The following is a 19,419-nucleotide window of genomic DNA, read 5'->3' on the forward strand; positions in this document are numbered from 1 at the left end:
TTTTCTCTCTTTGTCTCCATTTCATAACCCAATCAACAGTGGGTGGCCTGTTGCCAACTCTTTTTATTTTGGTTCCTAAATATCACTATCAGCCCCTCTTTTGCTTTTCCTTACAAAGAAACACACATACAGACAAAAAGATGAAATGCTACATTAGGACAGGAATGAAAAACATGACATTTTATAAAGCAGTAAAGCTCTCGTATTTGCTCCAAATGTCAGTTGCATAATAACAAATGAATAAAATGCTAATTTTTGACGTTTTAAAACTACAAATAAGTGATACACATGCACTGTATAACAATACTTAGCATATACAGAACCCGTGTTCCCTGACATTTCAGAATCACGTGGAATGCTTTTTTTAAAATAGGTGTGTCTAGATTCCTTTCACAAATGTCTTAGGAGAACTTTAAGGGGAGGAAGAGTGACATATTTTAAGAAACTCCCCACCCCAGTTTTTTTTGACATCACCCCACCAATTTTGAGACTCTAACAGGGAAAGCAAGGTATTTTTTCTCAAAGACATTTTCTCAAAGAATAAAACACAGATGGTTCATTAAAGTTATGAGATGAGGGTGTTTTTAATTCATATCCTCAGAAACTTCAGTTTTCTTAGCTCACATCAAAAATTAATCACCATGTTAGTTCATGCTTGAAATTCTTCCAGACAGGAAAGCTTGTCAACAAAATACTATAAAAACCTTCCTCCCTCTCAAGCAATAAAGTTTTAATGTGTAGAATCAAATAAAATCACGTGGCAAACCTTCACTGTGTTAGAACACGCTCAATTTTCTTTAATTCAGGACTCTCAAAAATGCTGGCTACTAGCATCTTCACAGGAGGTAAGCAAATTATAAAACTGTGAATTGTCAAAAATATTTCCCCTCCCGTCTGACCAGCCCTGTCCAGGCCCCTGCTTGCTCTGCCAGAGTTTATGTCTCACTTTATGTCCCCAGTCACATAACTTACAGAGTAGTTGAAATCAAGACATCAAACATTTGAAGTGAATCTTGTGTTTTATTTTACTGTCTCAAAATTATGAAGTGTCTAAATCAAACAGTTCTGCTCTGGAGTTACGGCTGAAACTCGATGAGTCACTATGAGGCACGCAGCAAATCTTGGCACTAGTTGACCTTGTTTTCTATTGTGTAATTTTTAAATGTATCCAAAAAGGACATGACTGAGCGACTGAACCGCACTGAACTGAAAAGGACTTTAAAACATGGGGACCCATGGACTGGATTTCTTCCCAACCTAGAAAAACAGAGAGCAGGAAAGAGACCATACTGAGAGAAAACATAAAAAGCTTCTGACTTGTAGTGGGGCAGGGGCAAACAATTTGTGTTTATACTCAGTGGCTACAAACTTCAGCTCAGTATTTTACACAGACATTAAAAAAAAAAAAAAACCTTAAATACCAGATGTGTATTCATCTGGCCATCATTTATTACTCTCTTTTCTTCTCTAATCACATAACAAAACTGTTGAAATATTAATGCTCCCAAGGGTAAGCTCCCCGGTTGGCATTTAAGTTCTAGAAGAGAAGTGACTTGTTTTGTTTTGTCTAACTCGTAGTAGATGCTCAAAAAATGAGTGAATGAAAAGATGAAACCTACAGACATATATTTATGTCCTTGCTTTGGCAAATTCATATTCAAATATTCCTGGTGAAATCTGCAATAGGATGTATTATATCAATGCTGAGATTTCCTTCATTCTGGCTAGATTATGTTACTCACTACCCCTAACTGCTGTAATCTACAGACTTTCAGGTTATATCCCTCATTTCTCATTTAGTTCACTGTGCCTCTATCTCCAGTGCTACTCCTATCTTATTTTTTTGATGATTTCAGCCCATATATATGGTCCTCCCCATATCATGGGCTCTCAGTTTCTTGAACTCTGATTCTGAAATGACCTTGTTCCCTTCCCACTTAATTACTTCTTCATATCTTCACTCTCTTGTCATACCTTAAACCTTATCCTTGCCAATAAACACCTTCATAATATCAATTGTGTGCAATCAGTTGTCCACTCACCATTTCTAATCTTTTCACCTTATTCTTGCTAATTCCCCTAATGTTTTTTCCAGCCCCACTAGGATCTCGAATGAATTGACCATATCTTCTCTGTACAGTTCTCTCACCTGGTTCTCCAGTTTAAATTCAATTATTCTGGCCACTCCTTAGATATACTCTCAACTTCCCTGAACCTTATTGCTCCTTTGAGGTTTCTGGCCAACTGTAGTCCTGGTCAAATCCAGTCACTCTGCACAGCTGAATGGAAGTGGGAAAAACATACAGTCATGCTGGTCTCACTTTAAATTCATGATCATGGACCTCAAGGAGGCCCTCCATGCTGCCTGGCAACCAGGATATATGTTTCTATTAAACATCCAAATGGAGATATCTAGGAGTCAGTTGATATGTTAGTCTAGGTTATTCAGCAGAATAAGCTGGACTTTCCCAAACACACTTCACCAACAGTTTTCTCCTCCTCAACTAATGGTAATTTCCATTCTTCACATTGCTAGAGACAAAATGCTTGAAATGATCCTGACTCCTCTCTTTCTCTTACACTTTACATTTAATCCATCAGGAAATCTTGCGGACTCTACCCTCAGATTTATTTAGAGTTTGGTCCAATCACTGTCATCCTGGTTGGAGCCACCCTCCTCATTCACCTGAATTATTGCAAAATTTCCTAAATGCTATGTCCTGTTTCTACTTCTGTTTTCCTGCATCTTGCTTTCAACAAAGCAGCTAGAATTTTCATTAAAAATATTAACTCCTATCACTTTTCTCTGTGCATGCCTGCATGCGTGCCAAGTTGCTTCAGTTGTGTCTGACTCCTTGTGACCCCATGGACCATAGCCCACCAGGCTCCTCTGTCTATGGAATTCTCCAGGCAAGAACACTGGAGTGGGTTGCCACGCCCTTCTCCAGGGGATCTTGCTGACTCAGGGATCAAACTCGCCGCTCTTACATCTGCACTGGCAGGCAGGTTACCATCACCCTTCTATAGGTAACCCCAATTGTTTTCTCATTTACGTAGAGTAAAAGTTGAAGTTTTTATAACATTCCATGAGTACCCTACCAGGTCTGGTCCCATCCACCCATTACCTCTGAACTCACCTTCTGTTAACTCTAACTTTCTGCTCTAGGACAGTAACTCTGCCCTCCTTGCTGTTCTGCTTCCAGACATCATCCTGTGTTTGGGCCTTCACACTGGCTGCATCCTCTTCCTGAAACACATTTTCTCACATAAATACGCATGGCTAATTTTCTCTCACTTTCTTGAAACATCACCTTCTTAACAAATCCCACCCTGACCACTTTTAAAAGATCACAGCCTATACCCGCTTGCCCACACTATCTTAATCTTCATTATCCCACCCTAACTTTTTCCTGTAGCATTTATTACCTTCCGGCGCTACATAATTTTCTTATGTACTGTGTGGTTTCCTTTCTGTCCTCCCACACTGGAGTATAAACTCAGTCAAGGGATCAGCTATGTTAGAGGTTTTATAGAACAGTGCCCAGTATATAGTGGCCACTCAATAAATATTTTCTGAGTGAATAAATTGGAAATGTAGCTAGCTAAGATAAAACAGATTTGCAGGGTTCATTTTAATGCTAAATTGGCAGAATTTGAAATCTTAAGACATGACGTGAATAATCTTTAGGACTGAGAAATGACACTTTAACCTCTGACAAAGACTACATTCTAAAAAGTCGGCCTGTGTCTGTCAGTGGAAGGAGCGATCATGTGGAACAAATAACAAAGCAGGGAAGAGGAGGGACTTAGAATTTACAGTAAGCAATTTAGAATTACAAGGAAGGCGGGGTCCTCTTAACGTGCAGTTGACAAAGTGTACTTCAGGAAAGTTTGACTCTGAATATGCCTTTAAAATTCTATCAATGGAATGCGCATAGGAACTCCAGTCCTTTTAGAGGAGGCATCACTTAATTCATAATATTTTACAATTTGTTTTTATTCTGTTTTTAAAAAATAATTTATTTTTGTCCCCCAAATACAGACTTCTCTTTTACGAAAGAAAGAGGAATCTTTTAACTTTTATCTAGTCCTCTCCTTTGCCTTTGTAGTCAACAATCCCATTCCTCATCATGCCTCAGGCAGGGGTGAATGCAGCCACATGCCAGCTTCCTTGACTCAAATTTTCCTATCCTCTCCTCTAGCCTGTCCTGCACACACCTTCCAGACAGCCTCCCTGCAGTGGTATTTTCAGCAAATCAGGCCCCTGTTTTAAAGCTTCAGGAAATGTTTCCCACAGGTCTTAACTCATCTCTCCAAACTATAGGGCTTTCTGTGGTCAGGTATCTCCCCAGACAGCTGGGGTGTAGGCGTGGGCTGAGCCCCTCTTGTCTCCATTCTGAACCACTCCTGGCACAGAGTTTTCTCTTTTCTGGCCCCCTCACCTGAAATACCATTGTCATCCCCTCCAGCAATCTAAATCCAACACAGCCATTAAGGTCCAGTCTTCTAATACTTCAGCCTTCACTCACTACTCTCTTTTCTGAAGTCTCCCAAACCCTTATGTATTACACATTTTTTTTTCCTAATTTAATGGTACACTGACTGACACTGTATGCTAACTGCTTCACTTGATTGCATCTTATTTTTTTTCAGCAAGATGATCATCTTGATGGCAGAAACCCTATCTTATACACATTCCCCCAGACCTGGCTCTATACTAAATGTACAAAAGGGACTCTATAAATTCGCACTGATTTCAAGGCACATTTTCTCTCACATTTTAGCATCTCTAACATTAGGAGGCATTTTGATTGGTCATATCTTACCGATGCTTTCAGTAGAATGAAAGTCACGATGTCGTGTTCATTGCCTGCACGTGTATAACTTGGCAGTAATTGAATGTGTTGTCACTTCAATTCGTTACGTGCACTGTTGGTACTGAAAGTGTTGAGGACAATCACAATTTTTAAATATCTTCCAAGTTTTCACTATGATTTGATATTGAAAATTTATTATCTATGTGGAAATGTACCAAAATTGAATAACAGGGGAGCAAATACTGATATCAGCAAAGCAAGTATTCATTGTTGGAGGAATGATCTGTATGCCTTTCAGAGTAACAACCAGCTGCTTTATGGGACCTAAAAAATGATGATACTTAGGAGACAGGTAAAGGAAGCTATTGTTATATTTTGCTACTGAGATATAAGCAAAAGATTTGCCTTTTATATGCCATGCTTGGACTATAATTCATAAGACTGGACTGTAATCCAGTCCTTGCAATTCAGGACTAGAGAAATTTGCCAAACCCTCAAGATGAATAAAATAATCTTTAAATCAATGATGAACTGACAGATTTAATTCATATGTAGTGCTGAACAATCTCAAAGTATTTTATCATAGTTTAATTGTCATAAAATAATGGTGGATCTTGTAATGGACGGCACCTTAGACTTGATAAAATATGCTTGTGTGTGTGTGTATGTATTACTCGCTTTCTTGCTTGACTGGTGATCTGGTAAATTTCTTTTAGACCAAACTGAATTTTATTCATTTGCTGTGTAATGAACATGATCACAGATTCTTCTCTTCTGGCTCTGTTTTTTGGTTGTGATCTTGTTCAACTCTTTATGTCTCGTCTAAAGGAACTGCGGTCTGAGGTGGAGCTGGAAGTGTTGGGAGACACGGAAGGACTAAACCTGTCATTCACAGCCATCTGTAACAGCGGGGTCCCCTTTCCACACCAAAAGAAATGCTCTCACATGAAGGTGGGAGACACGGTAAGCAGAGATCAACAGGGCATCTGAAAAGTCATTCAGACGATCTCTCAGAAGCTATCTTAGTGCAGTAAAGCTGGGCTTTTCCTTTCAAGAATTTCAAAAGCAGTTTTCAAAGAGTTCCTAATAAACGCTTCCGGGAAAGCTGATCCCCATGGGCTCTGTATACTCCAGTGCATTTTGATGGCTTGTTGCTCTTGTCATTTAGTCACTAAGTCATATCTGACTCTTTGGTGACCCCGTGGACTGTAGCCCACCAGGTTTCTCTGTCCATGGGGTTGCCTGGCAAGAATACTGGAGTGAATTGCCATTTCTTTCTCCAGAGGATCTTCCTGACCCAGGGATTGAGCCCACATCTCCTGCATTAACAGGCAGATTCTTTGCCATTGAGCCACGAGGGAAGATCATTTTGGTGACTGCTGCTGCTGCTGCTGCTAAGTCGCTTCAGTCCTGTCTGACTCTGTGCGACCCCATAGACGGCAGCCCACCAGGCTCCGCCATCCCTGGGATTCTCCAGGCAAGAACACTGGAGTGGGTTGCCATTATTTTGGTGATTAGAAGAAGATAATTAGTATTTTCTTTTCCAGGCTTCATTCAACGTGACTGTGAGTTTACCTAACTGTGAGAGAAGGAGCAGGCACGTTATCCTAAAGCCTGTGGGGCTGGGGGATGCTTTGGAAATCCTCGTCAGCCCGGAATGCAGCTGTGACTGCCAGAAAGAAGTGGAGGTGAACAGCTCCAAGTGCAGCAACGGCAATGGCTCCTTCCAGTGCGGGGTGTGTGCCTGCAACCCTGGCCACATGGGTCACCACTGTGAGTGCGGGGAGGACACGCTGAGCACCGAGTCCTGCAAAGAGGCTCCAGAGCTCCCCTCGTGCAGCGGGAGAGGCGACTGCTACTGTGGGCAGTGTGTCTGCCACCTGTCCCCCTATGGAAACATTTACGGGCCTTACTGCCAGTGTGACAACTTCTCCTGCGTGAGACACAAGGGGCTGCTCTGCGGAGGTAGGCTATGTCCAAATCCACCTTCCTGGGAGACTGTGCAGGTGTCAAGGAGGAGCTTTGCATCCTTGGCCCGTGCTACAGCCGCCTGGACGTAATAGGTGCTCAATAAATGTTTGCTGATCAACTGAACATGTTCACCTTTAGACTAAGGTAACCGATCTTCACTTATATTTCTTCTGGCTCTGACATTTCCTAGGGGTGAGATCTCTGCCAACTGAACTTACATCTCTATTATTATTTCCCTGGGGATAAAAGATTGCTTCTTTTTGGTTATTACTCAGATGCCACAAAACTGCATGTAATCAAATTCCATTATCTTCCAGACTATTCTAGTTCAGGCTCCTTGTATGTGACCCAACTCTTTAATGCCTATTACTTTGGAAAGATAAGAAGCCAGGCTGCTTTAGGGACACACGGCAAAGGACAAGGGACACAAAAATACTAAATGGTCTTTCAGGACCTTTGTTCACACCACACACATGTTATGTGATATACTAGGTTAGGCACTGGGTATAATAAGCTCATTTGGACTTCCCAGGTGGTGCTAGTGGTAAAGAGCCTGCCTGCCAATGCAGGAGACACAAGAGACACAGGTTCAATCCCTGGGTTGGGAGAAGCCTCTGGAGGAAAGCATGGCAATCCACTCCAGTATTCTTGCCTGGAGAACTCCATGGACGGAGAAGCCTGGTGGGCTACAGTCCATAGGGTTGCAAAGAGTTGGACACAACTGAAGCAGCTTGGCATGCAGGCATGCATAACAAGATGAATAAGGACATATGTGAAAACGGCTATGGAAAGGGTAAAAATGAACAATTGCTTGAATTTTTTCAGATTGAGAAAAACTATAAATAGCAGAAAAATTTACATTCTAGTATCCCTTCTAGATGTGAAATCACTGTAGTTTAAGAATATATTACCTATTAAATTACTATGATAAAATCATTGAGAGATACACATATATGGTTAAGTACAGTCTAGTTAGACAAGAAATACAAATGTGTTCATATACTTTTAAATGATACAGATTTGTGTTACAATTTAAACAGTAACTGACTGCTAAATTTAAGCCCTCACATCTTTTTTTTTTCCACAGTGTGTGAACAGATAGCTTTTCAAAACAGAAAGCCATTACCTTTAGAGAAAACCAAGCAAGTTATGTTTTTCAACCACAGTGTCAGGAACATATAAAAGAGACTGATTTTCAGAAGAAAAGGCCTGAGAAAAGAAGCCTCAGAGAATCCCAAGCTCTTTGAAAACCATCTGATACCCTTAGAAGGGCACCCCCGTTTCATTTCTTGGCTTCTGCTACTGCAACAGATTCCTCTGAGGCTGCCTTCTTTCTTTCCCCTTGGAGAGTGAAAAGTTTAGTGTCTGTCCAGACTGAGACACATTTCTCGCCCCTTTCATTCAAAAGTGTTTTTCCTTATCTAATGGGTGTGTTTCCAAACCCACATCGGTCCTCTTTTCACAAGATGCAGCCAGAACACAGCCTGAAGCCAGAGACCATCACCGCATTTCAGACAGAATCTATTCAGCAGGACCTTAGATTGCAGTTCTAATAGAAATCTTTAATAAAATATGTGCTCAAGACGTTTGAAATTGCCTTTAAAAAAAATCTGAAATGTAATCAAATACAGCATAACAGCAATACTGACCCCACCTATATTTTACCCTTTAAATCTGAAGTCAAAGAGATCTAAGGCTGTAGAAATCCTGGATTGTGTTCAACAACACAGTTCGTCCCAAGGTTTGATGGTCTTTCATTTTATTTTATGTCATGCTTGCAGACAGATATAAATTCAAAGAGTCAATTTGATCTGTCCATTTGTAGTTCAGACAGTCTGACAATACTGCCTCTTTTTGTATCAGATACAGTGATCACTGAAGAAATTCTATATAGAAAATACAATAATTTCTGCAATTGGACTCAGAAAACTTTACCAATGCCTTTTTCCTTCATCTATTGGAGTATTTCCCCATCCTCAACCATGACTGTTTCTCAAAAGCAATTTTGTATTTAGTAACATCTCAAATGATGTCACTCTGTAACTTTCTCTTTTAAGAGCACAATCAAGTACAAAAAAGTACAAAAGTAAATGAATAGTTTTGGCCTTAATCACCTAACTATTCTTAGCTTTCAATTCAAGAAAGAGTAATGGAATATGTACTATGTGCCTGGCATTGTGCTTAGTGTGGGGGTAAAATTGATCCTGGCCTGTGAACACACGTGCTCTTGATGCTGTTGTTTCCAACAGCAGCCTGACTATACTACAGCCTCACTTCTCATGTGTGTGTGTGCGTGCTAAGTTGCTTCAGTCATGTCTGACTCTTTGTAATCCCATGGACTGTAGCCCAGCAGGCTCCTCTGTCCATGGGATTCTCCAGATAAGAATGCTGGAGTGAATTGCCATTTCCTCCTCTAGGGGATCTTCCCAACCCAGGAACTGAATCTGTATCTCTTAGTCTTCTGCATTAGCAGCTGGGTTCTTTACCACTAGACCCAGCTGGGAAGCCCCCACTTCTCAAGTAAATCTACTTATTTTATAACAAACAGACTCTGCAGTGTGTTGCTTTTCCAAGGGGCTATTATGATGATGTTCTTCCCATACACCTTCTTCCATCCATCTGTAAGCTAGAGGGCTCCACTGGTTTTTTTTTCCCTTGTCCAAATTCCATTAGTCTTTAAAATATTGATTCTAAGAAACTGGAAACTCCTACAGACAAATAGCGTTATAGAAGAAACTTCCTACCATTGTGCTCTTAATTATCAGTTACATTCCAGAAAGATCTATCTCTATCAAAAAAGCCTAATAATTTTTCCTTGATCTTTGATTATCATCTTGTTTCTACATGAAGTCATTATAAAGCTATTGTTACAGGTGCTTTAGATAAGAAGTTGTTTGTGGATATCAATTAACAACTTTTGTGACTCAGTTAATGGTTCTGAAGTCCCAAAGAAAGGAGAGTTTCCAAATTCTGCAAGGAGCTCTTAGAAGGGTTTCTAAAATTTCTGCCAAGTAATTTTTATATGGAGTGATATACTTGGGCTTTCTCAAAGCCTTTCAAAATGCTCATTTCATTTGACAATATTTATACACTATATGTATTTTTCAGAATAAACTTTAGTATAGAAATCTCTCCCTATCATGAAAGTAAGTTTCCCCCTTTGAAAGAAATAAACAAAAAGCCATTGAAGTTTAGATGACAGTTTACATATAAAAAGGAACTGAATGGTTTTGGCCTAAATCAGCTAACTATTCTTAGCTTTAAATTAATTAGTTAAATTATGAATTAAATAGGTTATGAAATGCAGCATTGATGTCATGGATCCAGATAAATTTCAACTCATCTTTCATTAGAAAAGTGTATATTTTCTTTGTCTTTCTCCGTACATATGTGTACATACACACATATACACACACACATACCAGGAGCAGTCAGAATCTAGCTTCAAAATCTTTGTGGTTTATCATTTGTTCTGGGATTACTTATTCCATGCCTCTTAAGGCTGAGTCATGAAGACAGAGAAGTAACCACCTACTGGACAAAAGTTTATAAGAGAAAAATCAGAATCCTTCTTTCTGTAATGAATATGGCAGCATCTCCAAAACATGGAAACCTGCCTCATTTGGGATTTCTTTCACATCTGTTTGGTTTTCAGTATAATTACTGGAGTTTTAATACTGCTGGATAATTTTGCTATCAAATTCTTCCTACTGGATAGTATTTAGGAATCATGATAATAATTTACGTTTATACACTACTCGTATTTCCCAGTGGGCACTAGTGGTAAAGAGCCCAACTGCCAGTGCAGCAAACATAAGAGATGTGGGTCTGATCCCCGGGTTGGGAGGATCCCCTGAAGGAGGGCATGGCAACCCACTCAAGTATGCTTGCCTGGAGAATCCCATGGACAGAGGAGCCTGCCAGGCTGCAGTCCAGTGGGTCACAAAGAGTCGGACACCACTGAAGCGACTTAGCACAGCACAGCACAGCCCACCCTGCTTATTTATGGGCCAGGCACTGTTCTAAACACTGTTATGTCTTATCTTAGGTAATCTTCATAACAGTCCTATGAAGTAGTGCTATTAATAATCCTCCTTACCAATGAGGAAATTGAGGCACAGAGGGGTTGAGTAATTTCCCCAACTTTGCCCAGGCAGAAGTACCAGAGCCAGGATCCAAACCTGTGCCACCAGCGTCTATGTCCATGCACTCGCACACTGTGTACCCATGAGCCACCACCACACCCATGTGTCTTTGGAATGTTGCCAAGAAGCAAAACTTGAGAGGCAATACCTGGGGCACACTTCTTTTTCTGAAGAAAAGTATGTTACAAAATTTGCAAGTAAGAGTTACTTGTTTGGATCATCAAATGCCATCTTAGAATCTTGGGCAAGGTAGGCAACCAAAACATACTATGCAAGAACACACAGGCCCATTATCTGAAACACTTTATTTACCATTTTGTAGTAGTTCGTGCACTCCTCTGGCCAGCTCCTCAGGAACCTCTCTTACTCCTCTGGCTCTTCTATGACGATCTCTGTTTACATTATAAATGCTGATACTCTCCAGGGACTTACTCACTCTATCTGCTTGCCCCAGATAATCTCATCCCCATCAGCTTCAACTGCCACTTATCCCCAGTGGATTACAAAACCCAAACTTCAGGGCTGTATATACGTATCCAACCACCCACAGGTCTTTCAAACTCCACAGAACCAAAAATGAACTCATAGTCTTCCCTGTCCTAAGCTGCTCTTCCCCCTCTCCTTCAGAGCAATCTATTCACTTAAAAATTAGAAACTTTCTATGCCAGGCATTGGGGAAAAGGCACCACATGAGTTACTTCCATTCGAGGGCAGTAAAAAGATGCCCCATCCAGCTAGCAGCCCAGTCTGGTCATCTGAAGAATTCCATCCTCTCTCTCCCTCCCCGTCTTCCCTGGGCATCTCATGCCTTGAATTTCATCCCTTTTCCTCTCCAAGCCCACAGACACTTCTCAGGACTCACAGCTTATCTCTATTTCTGGGAGAAAAATAATACATAAACACATGCACACAGTTGATCCTTGAACAACACAGGTTTGAAGTGCATGGATCCACTTATATGCAGATTTTTTCAATAAATATATTGGAAATACTTTTGGAGACTTGCAACAATTTGAAAATATTCACAGATGGAGTATGTAGCCAGACAGAGATACCAAAAAAGAAAATTTACGTATGTTGTAAATGCATAAAGTATACATAGATGTTGCTCTATTCTTACATAGGCATAAAGTAAGTGATATTTAATGTAAAATTAATAATGTGTTAGTTTTCTTACTGTTTGATAACTTTGCTTTCAAAGCATTATATTACTGTCTAGTATGCCTCTCTCATAATTGGAGAAACTGCATATCAGCCTACCATTAAAGGTAAGTGGTTTTCAAGAAAAGGGAATCATGTTTGTAATATGAATATGTCCATAATACTATAGCCATAAATATTTTAACAATACATTCATTGGTGTATAGGCTAGGCTACTCTGAAGCAATGATACTAATTACACTGGGCTGCCATAAAGTAATCACATAATTGTCTCTTCATTCAGTTCAGTTCAGTTCAGTTCAGTTCAGTCTCTCAGTCATGTCCCACTCTTCGCGACCCCATGAATTGCAGCATGCCAGGCCTCACCATCACCAACTCCCGGAGTTCATTCAGACTCACGTCCATCGAGTCAGTGATGCCATCCAGCCATCTCATCCTCTGTCGTCCCCTTTTCCTCCTGCCCCCAATCCCTCCCAGCATCAGAGTCTTTTCCAATGAGTCATCTCTTCACATGAGGTGGCCAAAGTACTGGAGTTTCAGCTTTAGCATCATTCCTTCCAAAGAAATCCCAGAGCTGGTCTCCTTCAGAATGGACTGGTTGGATCTCCTTGCAGTCCAAGGGACTCACAAGAGTTTTCTTCAACACCACAGTTCAAAAGCATCAATTCTTCAGCACTCAGCCTTCTTCACAGTCCAACTCTCACATCCATACATGACCACAGGAAAAACCATAGCCTTGACTAGACGGACCTTAGTCGGCAAAGTAATGTCTCTGCTTTTATCAATGCATCAATAGCTATATCTGTAAATAAACATGAATTTCTTTTTCACATTATCTTTTCAATTTTGATATCTAGTATTAGTAATTTGCCTAATATCTACAGTATTATAAGGTGATTTTGATGTAGGTACTGCCAGATGATTCATCTAGTAAACTTACAGTATCGATAAATACAGTTAGTCACTCAGGGGTGTCCAACTCTTTGCAACCCCATGGAACCTGCCAGGCTCCTCTGTCCATGGGGATTCTCCAGGCAAGAATACTAGAGTGGGTTGCAGTTTTCTTCTCCAGGGGATCTTCCCAACTCAGGGATTGAATCCTCATCTCTTGAGTCTCTTGCACTGGCAGGCAGATTCTTTACCACTGTGCCACCTGGGAAGCCAGCCCATAAATTCTATTTGATATAACATCAGGCAACCTAGTTGATCTTCAGTTAAGAGACCAAGTCAATAAATACACACTATTAGCAAAACACACTCCTATCTACACTCCTTCCCACCCCTGCACAGCACTCACTTTTTTCCCTCTTTTTTTCCCTTCAGTCTTTTTGATGGTGTTTAAAGGCAAAGAAAAGAGATGGTCTACAAAATCCGGAAGTGGTTTTAGCCCTAAGAAACCCAGAACTTTGTTTTGCAGATAATGGCGACTGTGACTGTGGCGAGTGCGTGTGCAGGAGCGGCTGGACAGGTGAGTACTGTAACTGCACCACCAGCACGGACCCCTGTGTCTCCGAAGACGGGATCCTCTGCAGTGGCCGAGGGGACTGTGTGTGCGGCAAGTGCATCTGCACAAATCCTGGAGCCTCGGGACCCACCTGTGAACGTTGTCCCACCTGTGGCGATCCCTGTAACTCTAAACGGTAATGTATCTACCATCTAACAAAAATGTCTCTTTGTCCCTAGGTTTCATGATGATCAAGGTTATAACGACATTTTATAAACTCAGACCTCAGACTGTTCTTGCTGGCTTTGGTCTCCAAGCATCCATCAAAACACACAAACCCAAAGGGCCCCTGTGATCATCAGCCTGGAACATCGCCTCTCCATTACCTCCCAATGCTGATTATCCGGGACCACAAAGTCACATTTCTATGAGAGCCTATCGAGGAAGCTAAGCTGAGGTCCCACACTGATAAGATCAGATAGCCTCTCCCTTACAATACCAGCCACACATAAGGAGTGCCCTGGCAGGGGGGGGACTGACACTCACTTTCAGTACTTTTTACAGGGAAACAGAGGAGCTTCTTATCGAGTTTATAGCCTGATCTTACTGATTCATTCCCATCTACAGCTCAAAAAGGCAAAGAAGCAGAAAGATGATCTTGGCTCTCAATTCCTCCCCTCTTTCTTACCACTCATGCTCTTTGGCAACTTTCTTTGGTTGCCATTCTACAGAGCTATTGTGAATTACTTTCTTTTTATCATCGAACAACAACAAAAAGCAATCTTTTTTTTTTTCCCCAGTAAAAAAAAAAATTCTTCTTAGCTTGACAGCTAACTTCTTAATGAAAAATTGAGGCCTAGAAAAGCAAATCTACAAACTGGCTGTGTTATGACATTTCAGGTTTAATGTATTATACAGCAAATGTGCTTCAGCAGTTCATGTTTTCATTAACTTTGGTACCCACAATGGGGACATGTGCATATCCAGTGCGAACAAAGTAAGAAAATCAATATTACCAATATTCACTCAGTGTTTACTCACTATTCAGGTGTCAAAATTTCCCTGTCACTGTGCCTGAGCAGATGCCAAGAGAAGCACTGGCACAAAGTTAGGCTTGTGTCTGTGCATGCTAAGTTGCTTCAGTTGTGTCCGACTTTGTGAGGCCCTAAGGACTTCACCCTGCCAGACTCCTCTGTCCATGGGATTTTCCAGGCAAGATTACTGGAGTGGGTTGCCATGCCGTCCTCCAGGGGATCTTCCCAAACCAGGGGTCGAACTTGTGTCTCTTACGTCTAACCTGCATTGGCAGGCGGGTTCTTTACCACTAGCACATGACCTGGGAAGCCCAAAGTTAGGCTTCAGTTGAGTTCAGTTCAGTTCAGTCGCTCAGTCATGTCTGACTCTTTGCGACCCCATGAATCGTAGCACGCCACGCCTCCCTGTCCATCACCAACTCCTGGAGTTCAGTCAGACTCACGTCCATCGAGTCGGTGATGCCATCCAGCCATCTCATCCTCTGTCGTCCCCTTCTTCTCCTGCCCCCAATCCCTCCCAGCATCAGAGTCTTTTCCAATGAGTCAACTCTTCACATGAGGGGGCCAAAGTACTGGAGCTTCAGCTTTAGCATCATTCCTTCCAAAGAAATCCCAGGGCTGGTCTCCTTCAGAATGGACTGGTTGGATATCCTTGCAGTCCAAGGGACTCTCAAGAGTCTTCTCCAACACCACAGTTCAAAAGCATCAATTCTTTGGTGCTCAGCCTTCTTCATAGTCCAACTCTCACATCCATACATGACCACTGGAAAAACCATAGCCTTGACTAGACGGACCTTTGTTGGCAAAGTAATGTCTCTGCTTTTGAATATGCTCTCTAGGTTGGTCATAACTTTTCTTCCAAGAAGTAAATGTCTTTTAATTTCATGGCTGCAGTCACCATCTGCAGTGATTTTGGAGCCGAAAAAAATGCAGTCTGACACTGTTTCCACTGTTTCCCCATCTATTTCCCATGAAGTGATGGGACCGAATATCATGATCTTCATTTTCTGAATGGTGAGCTTTAAGCCAACTTTTTCACTCTCCTCTTTCACTTTCATCAAGAGGCTTTTTAGTTCCTCTTCACTTTCTGCCATAAGGGTGGTGTCATCTGCATATCTGAGGTTATTGATATTTCTTCCGGCAATCTTGATTCCAGCTTGTGTTTCTTCCTAGGGTAGCTTAATTTCTGGGTTATGTTCTTGGAAATACACTTTTAAATAAGTAGCAATCCTTTATTTAAAAATCTGCATTAATGAGGATCCAGGCTGTAATCCTTGGCTTTTGAAAATACTGTTATCAAGGTTTGAACTCATTCAAAAGAGTTACAGAAAAGCGAATCTTTGAAACAGTCGTTCATAACATATGAGAATTTTTGGAATTCTTGTTAAAATACAGACCATTTCTGTTAAGAAATTCACACTTTATCTAGTCTCTAATCTTATTTTAGCAGCATAAACCCTTCCCAGGAAAACGTATAATGAAAATATAGCTAAATTAAAAACCAAAATATTTGGGATTTTTTTTGTTGGGGAAAATTTTTTTTTAATCTAGCCAATCAGAAGCAATCATTAACGATAATGAGGATAGCAGCTATTATCAAGGCTGGCTTGCTGCTGCTGCCGCTGCTAAGTCGCTTCAGTAGTGTCCAACTCTGTGCGACCCCGTAGACGGCAGCCCACCAGGCTCCGCTGTCTCTGGGATTCTCCAGGCAAAAATACTGGAGTAGGGAGCATTGATTACTGAGTGGAATTCAGACTAAAGCAGTTTCCTCTTGGATATCACCCAACCATCTTTTTGAAAGTAACAAAACACAACATCCTCTCTGAGACATTTCTATAGCTAGAATTACAGTAACAGCATGAAAGCAATATCCCAATTGCATATCCATTTTTACACCATTGCAAAACTGATTAACTCTATTGACTAATGTTCACAGGAGCTGCATTGAATGCTACCTGTCTGCTGATGGCCAGGCCCAAGAAGAATGTGTTGACAAATGCAAGCTAGCCGGTGCGACCATCAACGAAGAAGAAGGTTCTACTTGTCTTAAATTGCTTTCCTTTCCTTTGCACAGTTTTAGAGAGGCAGAAACTCTGTGGAGGGCTTTTCAGTAGCTCAACCTCATTTGTGCCGGGGGGGTTAGTTCACTCGCATTCATTTTTAAGAGTAAATCCATTCCAGAAGGCTAAAGACTTGATGGTTTGGGATACAAGCAATTTAAAGTCCCAGCTTTTCTGTTTGACTTAGCTCTGTTGGCAGATTCATCTCTGCTAAACTCATGCAGCTGGAGAGAATTCCAGAATGCTGTAAATTTTTTTTGAATTAGAAAAGAGGAAAATTGAAGAAAGAGCAAAATATTAGCCCCCTAACTTGAAATCATCCTCTGTCGTCTGCCTGCCTTATTTCATGATAGGAAGAAGTGAGGTGTCAAGTGGGTTTTTTGACAGCAGCGCTCAGGCATCTGGCAGTTTCTGGTTAATGGCCATTTTTCCTCCCCTTCCCTCAATGTTTTTACTCCCAACTTTCCAAACATGGATATTACATCGTCATTTTTTTTTCTAATTGAAGTAGAGTTGCTCTACAATATTTAGTTTCTGCTGTACAATGAAATGATTCAGCCATGTGTAAACATGTATCCCCCCCCATGTCACGGACCTCCCTCCCACCCTGCCCCCTCACATGGTCATCATTAATCCCCTGTCCCCTCAGTCCCAAACTCCAACAAAGGCCTGTTACCTTTGGGAGGTGCTTGCTTAGTACCTCAGTCATGTCCCACTCTTTATGACGCTATGGACTGCAGCCCATAAGGCTCCTCTGGCCATGGGATTTCCTAGGTGAGAATACTGGAGTGGGTTGCCGTTTCCTCCTCCAGGGGAACTTCCCGGCCCAGGAACTGAACCTGCATCTCTTGCGTCTCCTGCATTGGCAGGCAGGTTCTTTACCACTGTGCCACCTGGGAAGCCTTGTTACCTTTAACTGCTAAGCAAACTCTGCTCTTGCTTCCGTCTGCCATTTTTGAAGTGACTTACTTAAAATCAGATTCCTTCTAACAATGGCAAAAGGTTATCTCAGATATGTAAATAGGTTGTATTTTAGCTGAGAAGGCATTTAAAAAATAATTTGTGATCTTTAAAAGAAAACTGATGACTGCCCCTCCTAAAGGGACTGTCTGCGGGGATTTGTTCTCCCATCATCACAAACCCGCCGTGAGGTAGGAACCGCTGCTCATGTCTGCACGCCTTAGAGGTGCAGCTCCGATGTGTTTTGGGTGGAGTGAAATAACCAAGATGATAATTTATGACAATCTAGCATATGCGTCTTGAATAATGAAACTAGAATACAGAAATTAATCCATTTCCAAAGTGATATGTTAATGATATTTCTATTGTTTTGAAAATTACCAACATTGTTTTAAAATTGAGGTTTCTGACTGTGCACAGTTAAATGACCCTATATGGAAGGGTGGGTTTAGTGCTCATGAAACCCCTTGCCTGTGCATTTCTGGTGCCTTAAGATAAATATGCCAAATAGCCATAAATTGGACAAGATGGTATGTACCTTATACTCATACTGAAGATGAGATGTGGTAAAAGCACTAAGTAAGATGGCGTTGTGGCCTGTCCACATTAGTAACAAGTCCACAATCTCAGCATATCCTCTGGCTTCATTTCACAGCAAACAGTTGGTATATTTACCATGTGTTTCAAAGAAATGACTAAAAATTGCAGAAAATGCCCTGCAAATGACTGGAACCAAATTAACTAACAGCATGGGATATCTAATGTGCTGAGGGGAAAAAGAAATCAACCTTGGAAACACGTAAATCACAAATAGGGAATGTATCTAGGCAGTTTTTGAGTATGGTTAGTTAGTGTTAGTTGCTCAACCATGTCTGACTCTTTGAGCCCCCACAGATGGTAGCCTGCCATATTCCCCCGTCCGTGGGATTCTCCAGGCAAGAATACTGGAGTGGGGTGCCATTTCCTTCCCCAGGGACTCTTCCCGACCCAGAGATCAAAGCCGGGTCTCCCGCATCATGGGCAGATTCTTTATCGTCTGAGCCACCATGGAAATGCCTTTCTGAGTATAGATGATCATAAATGCCTGGATTTGAGAGGAAGATTATCTTCTCAAGTAGCCTATAAATTGTTTCATTATTCTTATGGTGTAATTGACTAAATTATCTTCCAAATAGGGGAATATAACTATTTCTAATTCAGAAATCAAAGTGATTGGTTGACTAATATCATTTAAAGCAGTAATTGTGATGCACTTGAAAGAAAAAATATCTTTGTCAGCCTGAGAATTTAAAAGTCACTCTTCTAATGGGTTGTTGTTCTTGTTGTTATTAAGTTGCTAAGTCCTATCCAACTCTGCGGCCCCATGGACTGTAGCCCGCCAGGTTCCTCTGTCCATGGGATTTTCCAGGCAAGAGTACTGGAGTGGGTTGCCATTTTCTACTCCAAAGGATCTTCCTGACCCAGGGATCGAAACTATGTCTCTTGTGTCTCCTGCATTGGTAGGCAGATTCTTTTACCACGAGTGCCACAAGCGTATGTATCTTCTAATGGTCCTTCTTAAAATAAGTCCTGTTTCAAATTACTCACCCAGTCATGTTATTGATCATATCATCTTGAAATTATCACTGCATATTTGCTCTTCCATGGGACCTTTTATCAGCTCATCCTTCCCCTCACAAGGACATGAAGAGTAAAGTAAGCATAAACTTCATAATCTAAATAAATTATTCCTCAAATGTGCTATGATGACTTGTGTGAGCATTTCTAAGGCCATGTGGCTTAACTTTCATATTCCTTTTTGCTGAAATAGAAGTCTTGAATTTACCC

General features: G+C 41.2%; 1 protein-coding gene across 1 annotated transcript in view; it reads left to right on the plus strand.

The window, feature by feature from the left end:
• The window catches only part of ITGB6 (integrin subunit beta 6), an 82,324-nt gene that overhangs the window by 46,810 nt on the left and 16,095 nt on the right, over positions 1 to 19,419 (plus strand). The window contains exons 9-12 of the mRNA XM_068967756.1: positions 5,646 to 5,780; positions 6,365 to 6,782; positions 13,512 to 13,734; positions 16,509 to 16,606. Of these exons, the coding sequence (XP_068823857.1) occupies positions 5,646 to 5,780; positions 6,365 to 6,782; positions 13,512 to 13,734; positions 16,509 to 16,606 (874 nt within the window). The remainder of the gene's footprint in view (positions 1 to 5,645; positions 5,781 to 6,364; positions 6,783 to 13,511; positions 13,735 to 16,508; positions 16,607 to 19,419) is intronic.

Source organism: Capricornis sumatraensis, chromosome 3 (genome assembly GCF_032405125.1).
Source record: "Capricornis sumatraensis isolate serow.1 chromosome 3, serow.2, whole genome shotgun sequence".
Taxonomy (NCBI): Eukaryota; Metazoa; Chordata; class Mammalia; order Artiodactyla; family Bovidae; genus Capricornis; species Capricornis sumatraensis.